Source organism: Schistocerca piceifrons, chromosome 2 (assembly GCF_021461385.2).
Source record: "Schistocerca piceifrons isolate TAMUIC-IGC-003096 chromosome 2, iqSchPice1.1, whole genome shotgun sequence".
NCBI lineage: Eukaryota > Metazoa > Arthropoda > Insecta > Orthoptera > Acrididae > Schistocerca > Schistocerca piceifrons.
This window is the reverse complement of record NC_060139.1, coordinates 309,498,272-309,519,901: the sequence shown is the minus strand read 5'-3', so window position 1 is coordinate 309,519,901 and position 21,630 is coordinate 309,498,272. Positions and strand designations below refer to the sequence as shown.

At 40.2% G+C, this 21,630-nt stretch overlaps 1 protein-coding gene across 1 annotated transcript in view; it reads left to right on the top strand.

Moving 5' to 3' along the window:
- The window catches only part of LOC124776405 (sialin), a 385,302-nt gene that overhangs the window by 359,963 nt on the left and 3,709 nt on the right, over positions 1-21,630 (top strand). Inside the window, exons 10-11 of the mRNA XM_047251384.1 lie at positions 8,469-8,624; positions 17,014-17,099. Coding sequence (XP_047107340.1) covers positions 8,469-8,624; positions 17,014-17,099 — 242 coding nt within the window. The remainder of the gene's footprint in view (positions 1-8,468; positions 8,625-17,013; positions 17,100-21,630) is intronic.

Sequence of the window (21,630 nt, the reverse complement as noted above, 5' to 3'; positions counted from 1 at the left end):
TCACATCGGAACGGCGCATGTTAGCAGTGGTAGTATTGCCAATACGATAAATTTTGCCTTACTGTGTACTGATTTTTATTGCCTTTGGGTAGTGTTTCGTTTTTCGCCATTTAAACGCTCCAGCTATCTTCGTTAGCACGTTATACTTTTCTATTATTTACATCTGCATAGTTTTGTTTTGTTTTTCTTCTGTCAAGAAAAATGTATACTTCAGTAACTGATGAGCCATTGGCCGCTGGAATTGCACCATATGCCTCCGTGATGTTTTCAGATCGCAAGAAGGGACAGAGGGTAGTGAATAAGGAAGCAAGGAATATTATAAAATCGTGTGATTAAGAATCAAGGCAGGAAAGTAAAGCAAGGTTATATTCTCGCTGCCTAGTAAGCTAGCGTATCTGTTACAAAAATTTAGAAAGGGGTAATCTCCACAGGTGTGATCCCTTTGTGCTCCTAGTAAAAAGCGTCCAAGACCTGAAGTATACAAGTTTCACTGTGATTACTCTGATATGGATGTAATAATGTAATACGACACACTGTACTACATGCATGTGAACAACGTATTTCCACTGCAATCTAGAAACAGTCGAAAATCAGTCACGAATAACAATGTTTTAATTCGTTCGCCGTGATGAGAAAAAGCATTTCAATTGTTGCATGCACATTATCAGCAGTAATAAACTAATTATACAATAACAGGCTACACAAATGAAGAAAATGGTCGGTATTATTACGAAAGTAGGAATATCCTAAAAGAGTGTTATGATTAGATATATTTAATTTGTTGAAATGTGCTGCTGACAAAGGCAGATCTACTTTCATGACAATGTTTTTCGAACTCCATCTCACAAGGCACACATGGCTAGCTTGCGCATCCCTGTCGCGCGCATTATCCTTCGCTGCTGACAATACACTGACCATTGTGTTGTGCGACAGATCAATTGTTTATTTTTCTCAATAACAACTATTTTATTCGCGATCACACATTGTCAGTTTGGCAAGCCCTAGGTGAGTAAACAGTACCTGGCATGTGCCTATCATTCCGCCTGAAGGAACGCTCGTCATTATTTTAATACTGATCAGATCAAGAGAAGGAATAAAATCCTTTGGTAAGTTTCCATTCCAGTCGCTCAGTGTTAAAATTACGATGGGTTACGGGGATTCCACCAAAATTCCAACAGAATTGCCAATCTGTTTTTGTGTCAGTTGTTAACCTTTTCTCATTCGAAGAAGCATCACCATTTATGAGTAAAGGCCGCATTTCTCTTGGTGACTGGTTTAATTGTACTTCCTTTGTCACAATGTAATTTTCCAAACTCATCTCACAGCAGCTATTGAGACAGAATTCCGAAATGGAGGGCCTCATTAAACAAGTAATTGGCAATCACAGAGCTCAATAGCTTACGAAAAACCTCATAGTATCGGTTTGCAGTAACATAAAAGAAGAAATTTCATGTTTATTTTCATACTAGAAAGTTCTTGTTTCGCTAGCTGTCGATAACTCTTAAAAAATTACAGTCACTGGAGTGAAATAAATAAAAAAAGAAGTGTAAGTAGTGATATATTGCCATAGATAAGAAAGTTCCGTGTGTTTAATAATTGGCAAAACACTCTCCTCCATTCTCGAGCGGTTTAGGAGATACGAGAGATGTTGCGAGTATTTCATTCTCGCGGGCGTGAGAGCGGAAGTGAGCGCGCTACATGGGATCCATTTTCTCGAGATCGGAGGCAGATAGAGATCTCCTCCCAAGTCTAATCAAAAATTCAGCATGTTAGCTAAATTTCATACGCAGCAACATATGGTGTAATACGCACCAAACGCAAAATCATAGCGACCCTTAATTTTCGTTGCAAACTTTTTGAGTTTTGCGTAGTGTCTTACTAAAATGTGTCCATCACAATAAGAATGGTCATTAGCGAGTTGATGGGTACTTCGTCACGAATCTGACATATAACGCTACAAGTAAGGCAAAAACCATATATTTTTTTTGCGCCTAGCCTAAAACGCTGACGGACCGCAGTCGGAACACCTCCCAATGTAGCAGGATTCTGGACGGTAGAGAGCGCGTCCAGGCCCGTCACAACAGCTCTAGACACCGCCAACAGCAGTGGCGGCAGAGTGGAAAGGTACACATACGCGGTAGATACATAGCGCTCATTCGTAGTTTCTCTCGTGCTGTTGCGCCGCAACATGGAGAACTTCACTTGGTGCGAGCAGCGCGATATGCATTTCGTTTGTATGCGTCTACGTGCCGTGATATCCAAACATGCATCAGCCACACCGTTCTACGTTTGCGGCTATTCGTAAACGTCTGGATGAAACTAGTGGTTCCAAAGGACGTCAAAACGGTGGAGGTCACTTGTGAAGTATAAGCACGCTACAGTTTGAGAGGACGTTTAGAGAGATTCGACGCAGGCCCATCCAGAAACACGCGGTGGCACACACGTTGCAAGGCAATTGGGGATGATTCCTGAGGAGGGAAGGCATTCATTCCGTTTTCAGGAGGCACAGGCGCAGATGGAAATGACATTGCTCTGCGTGTGGAGATCGGGCAGTGATTTTTGTAGCGTTAGGCCACCCATCCGTATTACGCTACATATGTTTTTTCCGAATGCTGACGGACGACCAAACGGTTGCATGCGTGGCAACTTCCCAGACAACGTTGACGCGCGATGACTGCATGAATGGGACTTTCTTTTCGTCAGTTGCGAGGATGGATGATACCTGGATACCGAAATGAAGTGCCAGTCAGCTCAGTGGAAGCAAACAACCACACCACCACCAAAAAAATTTAGGTTAGTGGCCATGTTCTGGGACAGCAATGGCGTAATCCTTACTCACAGTATACCAAAGGACACTACGGCGACAAAAGTTTTGAAGAGCAACGTCCTTCCAGCATTGCGTTAAAAATGGCCGGAAAAGGCTGCTCGTGTGCTTTTTCATCAAGACAACGAACCAGAGCGTCGGGCGAACGCAGTGCTGTGGTTTCTTCGTGACTACAACGTTGAAGTGATTTCTCGTTCTCCCTAATAACTTGACCTGGCTCCTAGCGAGTTTTGGTTGTTTTCAATGATGCAAGACACTCTCCGTGGTCGTAGATTCACTAGCCGTCACGGCCATTGCAGTAGCGACATTCCAGTGGCCAAACCAGATTCCTTGAGAAATGTTTGCAATCACAGCGACCCGTCATTGTGACAAATGTGTAGGGCTGCAAGGAGATTACGTAGAGAAGTGACACAAGTTTCACAGTTTTCGTGTGATTAGTTTGTGAGAAAAAAATCGTACATACATTTTTGTTCTCTTAAACTAATATGTAGTAGTGACCTCGTTAACTGCAGGCGGTTTACCATTCCGGCAGTGTGCGTTCCTCTGCATTTGTTTCTTCTAAGAGACCTAGTCCTAGTCATAAGCTAAATAATGCTAATTTATTCGTTAGAAATACCCATTAAGACTACCTTCCACCTAACAGTGCAGAAAAAACTAACAATAAAAATGAGAGATAGTAATAAAAATAAAAAGTGAAGGAGTGGGCGTAGAAAGCAGAATATAAAAAAGAAACATACAAATAGTTTTTTCAATGCTATCAACATACATAGAAGAGGCAACGACACTATGACAGCTCTTTGAGTAATCCTGTGTAATCTCTTTGGCTAGGGCGTTCTACATGCAGTTTCCTTTCGTCGATCCTAAAGCTAGTCGACGGTATACTAGAGTAATTCTCATTTTACAACCTGTATGGAAGGTGAGGTACTGAAGATAATGTCTCCTTTTCAGACTCGATTTCGTATCTAGGTCAAGTCGGATGGCCTACTAAACCCTTTTCCCTCCATTCCTATCCTGTAATCGAACCATTCGCTCCGTGGCACATCCATTCCTTCTGCGCTGGGCTGTCTATGAGAAGACTGAATACATTTCATTCAAGAATCCAAAATTTAGTTCACTGAGGGTGTGTTCAGCTGTATCTATGGCTCCATAATCACAGTTTCTCTGTTTGTTTTTTTGGATTCTGTGTAGCTAATCCGGGTATAGAGCATGTCCTGACAGACAGTGTACAAGACGAGCGGTTAGTTAGCGTGATCCACTTGGAGACGCTCCCTGACATTTGAGGAGAAACAGTATGTCCGCCTTCCAGTGGTAGAAGAGTCCCGTCTCTCCTGCCAGAGATCCATAATACGCTCTCTCATGGGTGTGCAGTTACTCCCACGAACACTAAGTATTTAATTTACTTTTTGCGGCCAGTTTTTGTTTCTACGGTTAGTAGATGACAGTTCTTTCTCTGACACGCAGATCAAGAGGCAGGGCGCTATTTGCAAAGCGTCAGTTGACGTACTAAATGGCCCCGTACCACAGACAGTTTCTAAGTCTCTGGTCACTCTCTAAGTGCCCACATAACCATTATGGCTCCTAGTACCGCCTCATGTGCTTAATCTAGAAAGCAGTCTTGTAAACGTAAGAGCCGAGTGGGCACACCCGAACTCAGCAGCCAGTATGTCGAATTTGCTACCTTCCAGAAGCGAGCCAGACATCGATTGATACAATTATTGGTTTGTACTGTGGATTTTTCAGTTCATGAAGTATTTACAAATAGATGCATCATCAGACAGCGAAGCTACTAAAGTGTCAGTGGCTAACAAGAAGAAAAAGGTGAAATTTTAAATAAGATAAATAATGAATGGTATAAGATAATCACGATTTAACAAGGTAAAGATATTTATAACGTTCACCAAGGCGAAAATAATTCTAAAAAAACAGAAGTCAAATGATCATGATCTCGACTTCTTCATTTAATTGGTATCAGCTTCGAACAAGCATCCAACCTTGTTTGGAAAAACCTGGCAACCCTGCTGTCGCCAAGAATGGTTCAAATGTCTCTGAGCACATTGGGATTAAACTTCTGAGGTCATCAGTCCCCTAGAACTTAAAACTACTTAAACCTAACTAACCTAAGGACATCACACACATCCATGCTCGAGGCAGGATTCGAACCTACGACCGTAGCGGCCACTCGGTTCCAGACTGAAGCGCCTAGAACCGCTCTGTCACAGAGGCAGGCCTGCTGTCGCCCTGTCAACGACATTCTGCGACGTAATTACACAAAGTTATCATTGATCTTATTTCAGTGAAAAAATTATTGATTAATAAATAAATTCGTGAATTATATATTATTTATTTAGCGTATGGCAACATAAACTGAATTCCAAATTACATACATGAATTGCACGATTTCAGAAAATGAATGGAATGGGCAATATTATTCCACTTTCTAACCACTTTCTGCTCATATTGAAATCCGATGCATGTAGCGATTCTGCTAATATTTTGCCTGGATTTTCATCGGCTCATTTTAAGTGCGGGCACGTCATTAACTTACTCATCAATACCTATAGGTATTCTCGTTGACACAGAATCGTGAAATTTGGCAAGAAGCAAGGTTTCACAGTACAAGTAAAGGAATAAATACTAAAATCGTTAATTTGTAATTATATCGCATGAAAAAAATTTGTCATTTATTATCCGACGGCCCTTCTGTTAAGATCCCTTTTTTCTCAGAAACAGATGGATGTGTCAAATTGAAGTATATGTCACGTACTAAGGTCTATGGTTCTCGGTGGTGTAATAAACGTAAGCTTCTAAGTCAATAAAATCAAAAGATAAGGCCATTCATGTCACACTCGTAAACTCACTTATCATACCGTATAAGGTACTTCTCGTTGAAGTGCAATCTTGAAAGGTGGCAGGAAGCATGGTTCTCAGTACAAGTAAAGGAAAAAATCCGGAAATCGATAATTTGTAATTATATCACACGAAAAAAAAAAAATATTTTACTTAGACATTTGTCCCCAATGTCTGTCTGTCCGTTTTTTAAGATCCCTTTTTCTCAGGAACAGATCTGCTTCTTCTTCTTCTTCTTCTTCTTCTTCTTCTTCTTAGAGCGTTGATAGCAACAATTAAATGAAGTGTAGTGCCTCAGCAAGGTGCACTTGATTTTGGGCGTCCTGATGCCACATTTCCTTGCGTCATGATTCCTGAGGAGATAGTGTAGACATGGCGATGAAGGAAGTGAATCATCGTCTGCTCAACACCGCACGCACGGAACACGTCTTGTTTATCGCAGGGTGCCATAACATGGCAGTCTTACTTCGGACACGATGACAACCAAGGATTTCACGGACGGGTATACTATCCATATAAATAATTAAGTTTGTACCGAACCCTCAGATCGCGAGTGCTACTCGCATTTGGCCAGTGTTTAGCTCTATACCTGATTTCCGATTTTGGCGAGAAGATTTACTATAATTTCTGTACTTTGTTTTTGTAACTATGTGTTTTATTGAGAGTGATTGGCTCTAAATGGTGTTTCGTTTTTTCTGTCAAGTAGTGAGTACTGGTAACTATTTTCATCTCTTAGATAAAAGTGCCGTTCTAATTATTGCTTTGAGGGATGAAGTAGTGAAGGCAGCAGAGGATCAAGTAGGTAAAAAGACGAGGGCTAGTAGAAATCCTTGGGTAACAGAAGAAATATTGAATTTAATTGATGAGAGAAGAAAATACAAAAATGCAATAAATGAAGCAGGTACAAGGGAGTACAAACGTCTCAAAAATGAGATTGACAGGAAGTGCAAAATGGCTAAGCAGGGATCGCTAGAGGACAAATGTAAGGATGTAGAGCCTTATCTCGCTAGGGGTAAGATAGATATTGCCTACAGGAAAATTAGAGAGACCTTTGGAGGAAAGAGAAACACTTGTATGAATATCAAGAGCTCAGATGGAAACCCAGTTCTAAACAAAGAAGGGAAAGCAGAAAGGTGGAAGGAGTACTTGAGGACAATATTATAGAAATAGCAGGTGATGTAGATGAAGATGAAATGGGAGATATGATACTGCGTGAAGAGTTTGACAGGGCACTGAAAGACCTAAGTCGAAACAAGGCCCTGGGAGTAGACAACATTCCATTAGAACTACTGACAGCCTTTGGAGAGCCAGTCGTGACAAAACTCTACCATCTGGTGAGCAAAATGTATGAGACAGGCGAAATACCCTCCGACTTCAAGAAGAATATATTAATTCCAATCCCAAAGAAAGTAGGTGTTGACAGATGTGAAAATTACCGAACTATCAGTTTAATAAGTCACGGCTGCAAAATACTAACGCGAATTCTTTACAGACGAATGGAAAAACTGGTAGAAGCCGAGCTTGGGGAAGATCAGTTTGGATTCTGTAGAAATATTAGAACACGTGAGGCAATACTGACCCTACGACTTATCTCAGAAGCTAGATTAAGAAAAGGCAAACCTACGTTTCTAGCATTTGTAGACTTAGAGAAAGCTTTCGACAATGTTGACTGGAATACTCTCTTTCAAATTCTGAAGGTGACAGGGGTAAAATACAGGGAGCGGAAGGCTATTTACAATTTGTACAGAAACCAGATGGCAGTTATAACAGTCGAGGGGCATGAAAGGGAAGCAGTGGTTGGGAAGGGAGTGCGACAGGGTTGTAGCCTCTCTCCGATGTTACTCAATCTGTACATTGAGCAAGCAGTAAAGGAAACAAAAGAAAAGTTCGGAGTAGGTGTTAAAATCCATGGAGAAGAAATAAAAACTTTGAGGTTCGCCGATGACATTGTAATTCTGTCAGAGACAGCAAAGGACATGGAAGAGTAGTTGAACGGGATGGACAGTGTCTTGAAGGGAGGATATAAGATGAACATCAACAAAAGCAAAACGAGGATAATGGAATGTAGTCGAATTAAACCGGGTGAGGGAATTAGATTAGGAAACGAAACACTTAAAGTAGTAAATGAGTTTTGCTATTTGGGGAGCAAAATAACTGATGATGGTCGAAGTAGAGAGGATATAAAATGTAGACTGGCAATGGCAAGAAAGCGTTTCTGAAGAAGAAAAATTTGTTAACATCGAGTATTGATTTAAGTGACAGGAAGTCGTTTCTGAAAGTATTTGTATGGAGTGTAGCCATGTATGGAAGTGAAACATGGACGATAAATAGTTTGGACAAGAAGAGAATAGAAGCTTTTCAAATGTGGTGCTACAGAAGAATGCTGGATAATATGGGTAGATCACATAACTAATGAGGAGGTACTGAATAGGATTTGGGAGAAGAGAAGCTTGTGGCACAACCTGACTAGAAGAAGGGATCGGTTGGTAGGACATGTTCTGAGGCATCAAGGGATCACCAATTTAGTATTGGAGGGCAGCGTGGAGGGTAAAAATCGTAGAAGCTGACCAAGAGATGAATACACTAAGCAGATTCAGAAGGATGTAGGCAGCAGTAAGTACTGGGAGATGACGCAGCTTGCACAGGATAGAGTAGCATGGAGAGCTGCATCAAGCCAGTCTCAGGACTGAAGATCACAACAACAACTAATTATTGCAGAAAATAAGTAACCTTGAGATGAAATTTCAGACCTTTGTAGCGAGAGTTTGAATGTATGTGTGTGTGTTTGTGTTGGTAGCGCTGGTGATGCCGGCAATAGCGATGGCAGTGCAGCTGCTGCTGGGTGAGCAGCGCGCCGCCGCCGTCGCCTGCTTCACCATCGCACTCACCTTCAACGGCGCCGTCACCGCCGGATACCTGGGCAACGGGCTCGACATCGCCCCCAACTTCTCAGGTCAGCTCACACCCAATATTATTATAAGGCGCACGCGTTAATCCAAGGAGAAAGGAGTGTTGATCCACTCCTCCCTTCCCCCAAAACACGTTTTGGTAGAAGCTTTTATATTTTTACATATGTAAATTCCCGAATTTCACAGCGAAGTTATCGAGAATGAAGTAGCATGAAAGCTAATTATGTGAATTACGAGCAACATTTAACACACAAAGTACTTTTCAGTTCTTTGTATGAGGTCTTTCCACATGCATTAGCTTACAGTCTGGCCGGTAACATTCTCACATTCCCAGGCCGTAACTGCTATCAATAACAAACCCAACACCATTGATCTGATGGAATTATATTTTCCTTGAGACATATGAGTCCCAACTTTACCATCGATAATGACAGAAACTGAACAAATAAATTAAAATTTCTGCCACGGCCAGGACTTGAACCCAAGTGTCTACGCAGGTGTGCTAACCATTAACACACTGTAACAATATGCCTAACACAACTGCAAGGACTACGTTAGTCCAATGCCCTCCCTGAAGGCATGGATTGAAGTATGTGTTATTGAAAGCATTGGACTAGGGTAGTCATGCAGATGTGTTAGCCATACTGGTACGATGATGCACATCAGCCTAGTAAGCAGGAGACGCGCGTTCAAGTCCTTGCCTTGGCAGGTAGACCTGACAAACTGCAGGATGATGAGTAAGGGAAGACAGGATGAGGAAGACTATCCACTAAGAATAAAAACCTAAGAATAAAACTAAGGATAAAAAAACAAGTGGAAAAATGCTCCTGCCAGAGAGCAGAAAAGGCGAACATGTTCCTCTTTAAAAATCTGACAGTAAAAATGGGCAACCACATGTCTCATTCTGCTTTTCTCGCCAAAAATTTTGGCATTTGAACATATTCACGCTCTTTTAAAACAGAACATTCTAAATCCTTTTACGTAGTATCTCTCTGTAATTAGGCCATCTTACCCAGCACCTTCCTCTCGCTACCACAGTCTATAAACGTCTCTCTCCAACAGTCTCCCTTTTCTCCCATTGATTTACAGTATATCCCACTGTCACTGCCTCCTCGCTCACTTACACCATCACCCGTAGTCTTTCCTTCTGACTGCTACTGTCTCCAGCAGACCATTCTGGACGATCCAACTTACATTTTCCCCTGTGCCAATGGTTTAAAATTTTGGTGCAAAATGTGCCTTCCTCTATTCATATGCGTTAAAGATCGATGGTCTGGAAGGGTCCAGATCCCACAAGCCTTTATATGGTCTCCACACATCTGTATTTCTCATTTTTATTGTGTCCTCTATCTTTTGCTCCTACTGCTTCAGTCTCCATGTATCACTCTTTCTCTTCTACTGCCACTGCCTCTCACTGATCATTAGCATTTCCTCTCTCTTTGGCTATCCACTGCTATTGCCTTCATACATCACACTTCTTCTTTCACTGCCTCATTTTCTCTCCCAAGTCACTGTTTCCCTCTTTCCTCTCCCACTGGCACTGTCTCCTCTCTCTTCCAATGTTCTGCTACTCTCTTTCAGCACAAAAAGCGTGAATATGTTAGCAAGACAACATTTTCGGTGAGGAAGGCGCAATAAGGATTGAGGCACCTGGTTCCCCATTTCTCTGTCAGAGTCTTTCAAAGAGAAACATATTCGTCCTTTTTAGCCTTCAACAGGAGCCTTTTTCCGTTGGTTCCCCTCTTATTTCTGCTACAGCAGGGTGTACTGCTTATATAAAATGAATTCTATAGGTCAGCAAAGTTATGACATTTTACATACTTGACATGTTTTATGTACTTTGATACATATAAGCAACAGATAAGTACACACAATATAAGGTTCACCCAAACCAGTTTTCTTTACCTTTTCTTTTTCATTCATTTATTATTTATTTATTTTTGTTTGTACTTTACTCATCGATCACAAGTCATCAGAAATGCCCAGTTTATGCCTTGTGCCTTCAGAGTAAAAATTTTATTAGAAATATTGTTCTGAACTTATAGTCTTCACAGTTTTATGCAATTTTTTGCAGACATTTTAAGTTCTTTTCACGCATGTCAAGACCCTTCTTAGCCCACTTCTTTGTCACTGAACACAATTTGATGACCTCAGAACACTTGCGATTAGCTACAATCCTTGCCACGTGTTCACTACACAAGTTAAAACAAGTACATTGGTTAAAACTATACTTACACCTCAGAATGGATATTATGTGCAGAAGTAGGTGGTAACTTTGAACCTCAGGATCTCGGTAATGGTTAATGATATCAAAAAATGTTTCAAGGTCCCCTGTGAACATCATCTTAAGAAAATATGGTCAAAATTTTGACTTTTTGCCATGGATAGATATTATAGAAGTGCCTGTCCCCACAACTGGTGCTTCTGGTACCGATAAATAATGGTTTTTGGGGTGTATCTTGATAACAGATACAAATTCTTGAAAACAAGAAAATGGCATTTCTATATGAATGTCTAATGAATGCACAGTAGGATTTTAGTACTGGATAGTGACAAGTTATTGAAAAAAGTTTCAAAGTTCCCAGAGAATATCATCTTAAGAACATACGGTAAAAATTTTGACGATCTGCCATGAATAGAAACTGTAAAAGCGGTCATCCCCACAGCTGGTACTTTTCAGACCCAAAAATCATAGTTTTTCAGGATTTTCCTAGGAGACATCTGTAAACAAATGATGCTTTTATGGGCCACGTAAAGAGCACTCTAGACCACACCTAATGCAAAAGAACCAACCAACTTGCTCAATTTTCCTGGGTTGGAGAAAGTATGTGAAGTTTAAATTTTAACCCAGTATTGTAGAATAGCTACAGTATGCCCATTCTTCTGATAACTATACAAATGGTCGCTAGACCAAGGGCTATCCAAAATACACACATCAAAAAAAGTTTTGCATCACCTCAGTTCCCAGAACCCTTGAAGATAGACATTGATTGTGGATATTGTATCACAGACACAGTCCCTTTAACTGTTCAGAGATGTCAACAAAGATGTAAGCAACCATACATGAACAGCACCTATTAGACGGAGGGGGTCTGACAGCCAATCAGTTCCAGTCATTCTACCAGGAAGGAAGTACATGGCTCATGTTGTCTGTAGTTCAACCATGCCTAGGTGGTCAATACCGCGGTTCAATCCTGTCTGCATTGTTACTTTGTGCCAGGAAGTGCTCTCAAAAAGGGAAGTGTCCAGGTGTCTAGGAGCGAACCAAAGCGGTGTTGTTCGGACATGGAGGAGATACAGAGAGACTGGAACTGTCGATCACATGCCTCGCTCAGCCCACCCAAGAGCTACTACTGCAGCGGATGACTGCTCAAAAGAACCCTGACAGCAATACCACTATGTTGGATAATGCTTTTTGTGCAGTCACAGAACGCTGTGTCGTGACTCAAACTGTGCACAATAGGCTGCATGATGCGTCCATGGCGAGGTCCATCTTTGAAGCCACAACACCATGTAGCGTGGTACAGATGGGCCCAACAACATGCCGAATGGAACGCTCAGTATTGGCATCACATTCTCTTCACCGATGAGTGTCACATATGTCTTCAAACAGACAATCCTTGGAAACATGTTTGGAGGCAACCTTAGACACACTGACCAGTGAGTGCAGCAAGGTGGAGTTTTCCTGCTGTTTTGAGGTGGCATTATGTGGGGCCTATGTACGCCACTGGTGGTCACAGAAGGCGCTGTAACAGCTGTATGATACGTGAATGCCACCCTCCGACCTATAGTGCAACCATATTGGCAGCATACTGGCGAGGCATTCATCTTCATGGACGACAATTTGTGCCCCCACCATGCACATCTTGTGAATGACTTCCTTCAGGATAATGACATCACTCGACTAGAGTGGCCAGCATGTTCTCCAGACATGAACCCTATTGAACATGCCTAGTATAGATTGAAAAGGGCTGTTTATGGATGTGACCCACCAACCACTCTGAGGGATCTATGCTGACTCGCCATTGAGGAGTGGGACAATCTGGACCTACAGTGCTTTGATGAACTTGTGGATAGTATGCCACGACGAATACAGGCCTGCATCAATGCAAGAGGATGTTCTACTGGGTATTAGAGGTACCGGTGTGTATAACAATCTGGACCACCACCTCTGAAGGTCTCACTGTATGGTGGTACAACATGCAATGTGTGATTTTCATGAGCAATGAAACGGGCGGAAATGATGCTTATGTTGATCTCTGTTCCAATTTTCTGTAGAGGTCCCGGAGCTCTTGGAATCAAGGTGATGCAAAACTTTTTTTGATGTGTGTAGTTGACCCCTTATTGCTGTGATCAACAGAACCTGAGATGCTTTCTGGAAGAAGCAAGAATAACACAGAAATATGACTTCCAGAAAATAGGTGGACGTGACTGAAAGGAACAACATGCATGTGGTTTACAAACGTGTGTTGTCATTTTCTTGAGACCTGTGTTGACAGTCACACTGTTGAGAGAAATTCTGATAATGGTCAGTCCACATTTTGAATTTAAAAGTTACAGTAATATTTTCGGGGAGGTTAGGAAAGCCAGTGACAAAGTGTGACACTCCCACCCCACATCCAAACCCCAGATCAACGACTCACTGCTGTCAGCTGCAAAGGCCTGAGATGAACAACAATTAATAAACATTTTTGGGATATGATAAACTCTTTAGGTATTAGAAATGGTTTCAGTTGCCTGAGACTGCAATCGTGTGTGTGAGTTGTGTTTGCATTTGTGTGTGTGTGTGTGTGTGTGTGTGTGTGTGTGTGTGTGTGTGTGTGTGTGTCATCTATTGTTGACAAAGGCTTTAATGGCCAAAAGCTTTCTTTGTGACAATGTTTTTGTTGTGCTTATCAGCGAGTCAGCATCTCTGCTCTATGGTGAGTAGCAACTTTCCTTTTCATAATACTGACACATTCCAAACTGGATTTTTCATTGTCTGATTTTTGCTACAGAATAAATATTGCAGTTAAATTAGTTGGGAAGTCTTTCCTCGAGGTTTTTGGCTGGAACATAGCCTTACACAGAATTGAAACATGGATGATAGTTAAAATAAGACTGCTAAGATTAGATGGGTAGATTAGATAATTAATAAAGTACTAATCAAACGGAGGAGGAAAGAGAAAATTATGGCACAACTTGAACAAAAGAAGGGACTGGTGGATGGTTCATATCCTGAGACATCATTTCATAAATGGAGGGAAAGTAGCGGAAGGGGTAGAAATTGCAGTAAGCAGGTTCAATATTTGAATGAAGGTTGCAGTAGTTATGCAGAGAAGAGGAGACAGCTACAGTGCACTTATGGTGTCAGTAGGTCTCCACTGTGTGCTGCTGTTGGCAGTTTGTGATCATTGTTATTAGCTAATCAGATGACAGTATGTGGTAGACAAGAATAATTGCTCAGTCTTGTAATTTTTGTTATCACAAATACCTGGCTATATTTTCTGGATATGTGATGATTTCTGAGGTTGTGGTTAGGCAGGAACCTAAGAGCACAGCTTAAATTGAGCTGCTCGGGGGACAAAATGGTAAGCGCCAAAATCACAGTTTCGAGATACAGCGCATCTGAAGTTTCAATTGATCTGCAAATCTGAATAATTTTTTTTGAACAGTCCTTTTATTCTGTAGTGATTTTAACATCTATCTTCTACTATACAGACATAAATGAAACTCAGAACTGACTAAAACAAATGAAATATACAAAAATTATTACATTACCATACACCATTAACAACACATAGTGATAGAACATTACATATTAAATTTTACAGTAAGTGCAACACTTTACTGAAACTGCAAAATCATTCATCACTCTCATTACTAATGTCTTTTTCATCCAAAACTGTTGGCTTTAGTGACAGGAAAAATCCATGGTGGACAGGAGGTATGTAATTTAGGAGCGAGAGGATGTCAGCAACTCTCTTCTTTTCAGTAAGCCTTGGCCCATTGTATTTAAGTTGAAGTGTAGGAACTGGCCCTTGCCTTCCACATTTCCTGAAGCTTATTTCATGACAAAATGTCTCACTGATGAATAAAGATGATGGCTATTCGGAGGTCACCTTCCACCTACATACTTTCCTTAGGTTGACATCTCGACCATCAACTGTCTACTTCCTGAAGACAAATGCTTCTTTAGAGTGTCGTATTTGATAGAAATCCTCTCTTTTGCATATTATATACAAGCAGTGGATTCTTCTTAGCTGACTTCTTGATGATCTCGCACCACAGATCTGGACTGTACACATCTTGTACTTGTCGGCGAATGTAATTTTCAATTGTCACGAAATCTCTATCGGATGGCAACATTGTGTGCGCGCTCACGGGGAAGTGGTGTTCAATCACATGAAATCTACCAGTTGAAATTAGATATTTCCAAAACAGTACCATGTTCCAGTTCTTATTTTGGCCATAGCAGTTATCAGATATCGCAATGAGAGTCTCTCCTTTTATGTCGTTTTCCTCAAAGTAATGTTAAAGGCAGCTCAAAATTTCCTCTGATCCACGGGCAGGAGTAGTCTCATTCCACAAAAAGCAGTGCCCTTTCTTCTTGACACAATCATGAACATTGGGATTATACAACCAAATCTTCCTTTTGTAAAAAGCTGGACCACAACTTAACTTAGGAACTGCAAGAGTCTGCTGCAAGTCAAAAGTCACAACATGTAGATTACTGTCTGCTTCTCCTCGTTTTGTCTGAATGGCAATGTTAGCTTGTCCTGCTTCTGCCCGACATTGGTGTAATTCCAACTGATGCTCCAGACTTACTTTCAGTTGGGGAGCATCAGTGCTCTCAATTTGCACTTTGAGCATGTCACAAGTCTTACACGTATCATTCTTTGGTGACTTTACTCCTTTGTTATACACTTCAGTGAAAATTCGCCTGAACTTGTCTGCAGATACAGGCTCATAGGACATCTCCTTGCAGAAAACATTCTTATAGTGCTCGTAACAGGAGGCGATTGTTGCACCTGTGCCCAGGTACAATCTGGTACGACTGTTTGAGTGTCTGTAATGACTCTCGTATTTCGGTATTTTGTTGATGTGTTCCCTGACATGGTTAACACTAGTTTCAGAGTAAGGATGCGGACGTACGGTTTGCTTGCCCCGTTTGTCCTGGGGTGGCGTGGTCGATCCGGACGCGAGTTTCTTCTGTATATTTTCGACATGACTGCAATTGTTATGTAGACCATGAATGGCAAGAAAAGCTTTTTTGCATACTTTTATACCACTGCCACTAACTTTTACACTGTAGAAAATAGTACATTTTCTCCGGGAATTTTCTCTAGCTGCTTTTCGGCAATGTGCAACAGTATTAGAATTCATTGCACCAAATAAGTATGCATTTTGAATGTTAAAATCACCTACTTCCCAAAATGTTTTGAAGTTTCATCACATTCAAATCTCCTACTTTTTCAAAACATTTACGAGGGCACTAGCAATTAGGTCCCACAGTTGTTTTACTTACAGTTGCTCCTGTACGAGAAACATACTCTTCACCCAAATGAAGCCTCTTCTGTTTAATCTGGCGTTGAGAATCGATTCTCAGCCTTTTCCGAGATGACCTCTTTGTCTGATCGAGGGCCCCTTCCTGAATGGTTTCTGCAGGAGCGATACACTGTTCGTTGTTTTGGGCAATATGATCTGATTCACTATTAACCCGTATAACAACAAAAACTACTATTACCGTTACCATTAGGAGGAGGAGGATGACTAGGAGGAGGAGGAGGAGGAGGAAGTTGAGGGGGGAAAAGAATATATATCCAGTCAAGTGTCAGTGAATCTGTCATATCTTCTTAGAGTTGAGATTAAAGAAAATATTTGATACCAAAGAAGCAAATTGGGAATCACAATTATTTCTCTTCAGTCTGCTTCATGTGTGCAGTCTAGACGAGTATAGCTCCTTTAGTGTCTGTATGCAGTGCTAATTGCAGGTGCAGAGTTCAACCATTGTGTTACCACTACTGTGTATTCCTTCAAAGACTTCCTAGAGAGGGTGCTACATTTAACTGGTGATCTGTTAGCTACTTATACATCTGCATGACTATTCTGCAGTTCACACTCAAGTTCCTGGCAGAGGAAATTAAAATAAGATGAAATGAGATTTGTCTGTTGGGTAGTCTGAAGAAAACACTTCCACAGATCCTTAAACAAAAACTGTATTTATTCACAAAAAAGAGTTACTTTATTAAATTTTTTAAGAGAAAATCAATAGTGCTCAAATTCAGATTAGAATTACAACTAGCATTTTGACAGAAATTCAGCTACAAAACAAGAAAATTACACAATAAATAAAACCACAAATAATAAAATTAGCTCACTTGTTTACAGTAAGTCTGTATCCTATTGGACCAACACAAAATCAGATTCCATTACATGCTATCTCTGTTCCAGGAACCATTTTCGGTATGGCCCAGACTCTGTCTTCTTTCACTGGTTTCTTGTCATCAGCCATGGTGGGATCTCTGACACAAGGCAATGTGAGTATCAAACTGAACAGCAGCTAGTGGCCTCCATCTCATCTTATATCATTCCCTTTTCCTGTTAAATTTTATGTAGACAACAACACTCTTTCAGGAAAGCTTATATTTTATAGAATAAATCATTTTACAAACAATTAGTGTGAATAATGTTGTACAACAAAAATAATGTATTTAACTCTAATAAATAATATAAATGAGGAAAAAAAGGAGAACCTTATGGTGACTGGAGAGAGGTTATGAATGTATGAATGGAGTCCCTATAGGGCACTGGATCCACTAATATTCCTAATATATATAAATGATCTTCCACTCAACATACATCAGGCATAGTTGGTCCTGTCTGCAGATGACACAAATGCTAAAGTTTGTCTGTTTAGAGAGACAGAAATAGAAGAAGATTAGTATTAATAATACTTTTTAAATTATTAACAAGTACTTCCATACACTGAAAACTGACCTTTCCTTAATTCCAGTAAAGCATAGTTCATTCAGCTATGTAGAAACAAACAGAATAACACCAATAATTAGTGCAGAGCATCCACAGGAGTGAATAGGGTATAATACTCACAATTTAGTAGCATATTTTAATGAAAATATGAACTGGAGGAAAAACACTATTGTTCCATTCACAGTAGTTAGTTTTGGGGGAAAAAATAAATCAACATATTAGTATATTTCCTTCATGTCTATTCATTAATGTCCCATGATATAATTTTATGGGCTAACTCATCTCTTAGGAAGAAAGTATAGGTCACAGAAATGCGAGCAGTGAGATTAATATTTACTGATCATACAATGCAGGATTTCAAAGTGGATGTTTACATCCATATGAGATATGAATATATTTACATCCATATGAATAAAATTACAAAGGATGCATTTTGTGTTATCCACACACAGTCACTTTGCCTTCTGAAGGGCTTAGGCATTCTGTTGTGCCCTCCTATAATGTTTTGTGGTTCCTGGCTGGACGAGGAAAGGGTAGTATGATAGGTGGGTGGCCGGTTTCCTCTCACTACAACACAAAATGCGTAGGTTGTTAAAATACACTTTATTACAGGAATCAGTTGAGTAGTTAACTTCAATCATGTCAAGTCTGAAGTTCTGCAGTTAACAGGAATCAAATAACTTGTACTGATTCTTGAATCTTGTCAGTGTCCATATCACAACTATATACAATGACTAACAATCCCTCATAGCCACCTACGATGCGAGGCAATGATTATCACTGTGGAAGACTAGAGCACAGTGCGACATATTGAAGTGCAATGCGAACTGAGTCCCAATGCAATGTACTGAGGTACTGAGAGTGAGACAGCTCGGTCGGGTTGGCAGTGGCGGCCTATATGCTCACTGCCCAGGGGGGCGTTATAGATGCGTAGCTTGGGGGGGGGGCATGTCTTCTTGGTCTTCTCTTGTCATAGGCGCAACTAGTTCAGCACTTGCTATACAATGTTTCCTAGTGCTGACTGGTGTGCCGGTGAAGGTGTATGCCAGCACAGTAATGAAATTTGTCATAAATAATCCATCACAATTTGAGAGCAATAGTATTGTCCTCAGCGACAACAGAACCACACCTGGTCATCATTTAAGTTGTCCGTGGCTCAGAAATAACTCAACAGCTGGAGACAACAACTTTTATCATTTGTCCAAAAACATGAAATGTCTGAAAAAAATTTCAAATCCAACCTGAACTCATTTCTTCTGGAACACTCTTTAAATTCCCAAAAGACTTTTTCCTCTCTAAAATACTGCAGAACTGTGGACACAAATGAACGAAAAGCAATTGTCCTGTTCTGTGGACAACATTTTATTAACCACTGGTAGCAAGTTTTGCACAGTAGACAAAATGTTTGCTTATGTATACATGGTTTGTAGACTGAGTCACTCCAAATCCTTTCAGGGGATACCATCCAAATAATGTATGGAACATTAATTAACATCCTGAGAAAAAGAATCTTATCTCAAAAACAACAAAGAGCATGGCATACTGTGATGTGGGCCCATTATAAAAACTGTGTAGCAACAAATAATAATTTTCACAAAAGTTTGATTTTGTTCTGTTAGCAACCATATTTTTTTTTTTAAATTAATACATTGCTATGCATGTTTTGCTCATCGTCAGATGTTTTGTACCCGCCACTATGAAGGACATGCGATTTGTGTCAGTATATCTGTTATCTCTTCTGCCAGTGTTGATATTTGTGGTATTAACAGCTAGGTAGTCATTTATTTACCTATGAAGTGACTTACACCGTTTGTAATAAATAGGGCTTAAGACTAATGAAGAATTTTGAGCTTTTAAATTCATTTATTTCATTTAGAGGGTATGCTGAATAGTAAGGTCTCCAAATTTTTTTATTTGAAAACTTTTACAGCTTTTTAATAAAACAAATGTTATCAACATTCTAAATCTTTATCCTCCAAATCTACATATCTATTTGTCATCATAGTCACCCTGGTAATGAACACATTTCTCCCAACAGCGACCAGTTTGTTGGTACTGTCACTGTAGAATGTTTGACTTTTCTGATGGTGCCACATCACCACTTCTGCTTGCACCGCTTCATCACTATCAAAGGGAAGGTCTTGAAAGGTGTTCTTTACATTTTGGAAACTGATGAAAATTGGATGGGGCCATGTCTGGACTGTATTGAGGCTGATCAATGACAGTGAACCAAAGGTATTGGATTGTTGCACATGTTGTAGCGCTTATATGTGGTCTGGCAGTGTCATGCTGAAAGTGAAGGTGGTCCATGTGTGGATGTACTCTTAAAATTTGAAACTCGACTACAGCATACTGTTTCTCACACAAACAACATAAAGGATCATTCAAAAAGAGCACTAGTTTTGAAAATCTGGTAAATTTTTGTTTGTTGGTTGATGACATTGTTTTGATTCATTTCTGTTTCCAGGAACATTCCAATTGTTGACTCAGTCTGAATTTTATGCGTTTGGTGTCTAACCATAGAGCAGTTCTCTTGTACACAATGAGTGCTAATCATGAAAACATTTTATCGGAATGGAGAAAGTTATACAGCAACTATCAAGCGACTTCACACGATTCTAGGGCACCATGAGACACTGAAATGAATCAACAGTTTGCAGACAGATGAAAAAGTTCTTTGAGACAGGTTCCACGGTGATCCTTAAAAGTTATCTTGGTGTTGTCATTCTGGCCAAAGTGTCCATAACATTGCGGTGGTTTGTGACAGTGTGGCTGTTAGCCTAATGAAATCAGTTTGTCACTGTTCCCAACAACTGGGCTGTTCTTCAGTATGGAGAATTCTCCAGTATGATCTCCACTACCACCCCTATAAAGTTCAGCTGACACAGCAGCTGAAAGTGATGGATCACCAGGATAGACAACAGTTTCTTGACTTGGTTCCAGAGGACAACAGGACGATAACAGCTTCACAAACAAAATCATCTTCAGTGATGAAGCACACTTCCACTTAAATGGCTTTGTGAATACGCAGAACTTCCATACCTGGGTTCAGAAAATCCTTGTACAATGCAAGAAAGGGAAATTCATCCACAAGAAGTGACAGTTTGTTGCAGCTTTTGGTCGGGCGTTGTCGTTAGCTGTTATTGCTTTGAAGACGAGGCAGGCCAAGCTGTGACATTCAATGGAGAATGATACTGTACAATGAAGAAGAAGTTTTTGTGGCCTCATTTGGATGGAATGGACATTGAAGAGTTGAGGTTTCAGCAGGATGGTGTCACTTGCCATACTTCCTGCAAAAAAATTCAGTTGCTCCATGAGTGGTTCCCAGGTCACCTCAATTTGTGCAATGTTGTTCATTAATGGCCACCGAGGCCATGTGATTTAACGCCTTGTGACTTCCCTTTTTTTGGCATCTTAAGTCAGTGGTGTATGCCAATAAACCTGAAACATCCATGACTTGAAGGAGGATATTGGAGTTGTCAGTGTAATGGATGTGGAAATTTGTCGTGCAGTCATAGTGAATTTCATGGACAGAGCTCACATTTTTCATACATGAAATGTGAAGATTAGATGAACATGTTTATGTACTTTGCATTTTTTATAAAAATAAACTTCTTACTTTGATATACCAAATCTGGCATTCTTTTTGAACCATCTTACAGTTACATTATACGCAAGATGTAGAACATTAACAATATCAGGAAGAGGATAGATTGCTACTTAACACATTATCTTTATGGTGAGCAGAAAGCTTTTCCCTACATTTTTTTATATTCCAACCTTCAGTTTCCATTGTTTGATGTAAAATGTTGATAACATTTGTTTTATTTAAAAAGCTTTAAGAGTTTTCACATAAAAAATTCAGATGCATTACTTTGCAGCATGCCCTTGTAGAATAGAATTTTCATTTAGTGTAGCGTAGATAATTATATCCATTTCCTCGCAGGTATCTTTTTTTTTTCCATTTTGAGCAGAATTTTCACATTTTGTTCAGTTCTCAGTGAATGATTGTTACAGTAATGTGTGTTGCTAGCGCTGGTTTGTTGTATTTCTCCAACCCGTAACAGTACATGTGCTCTT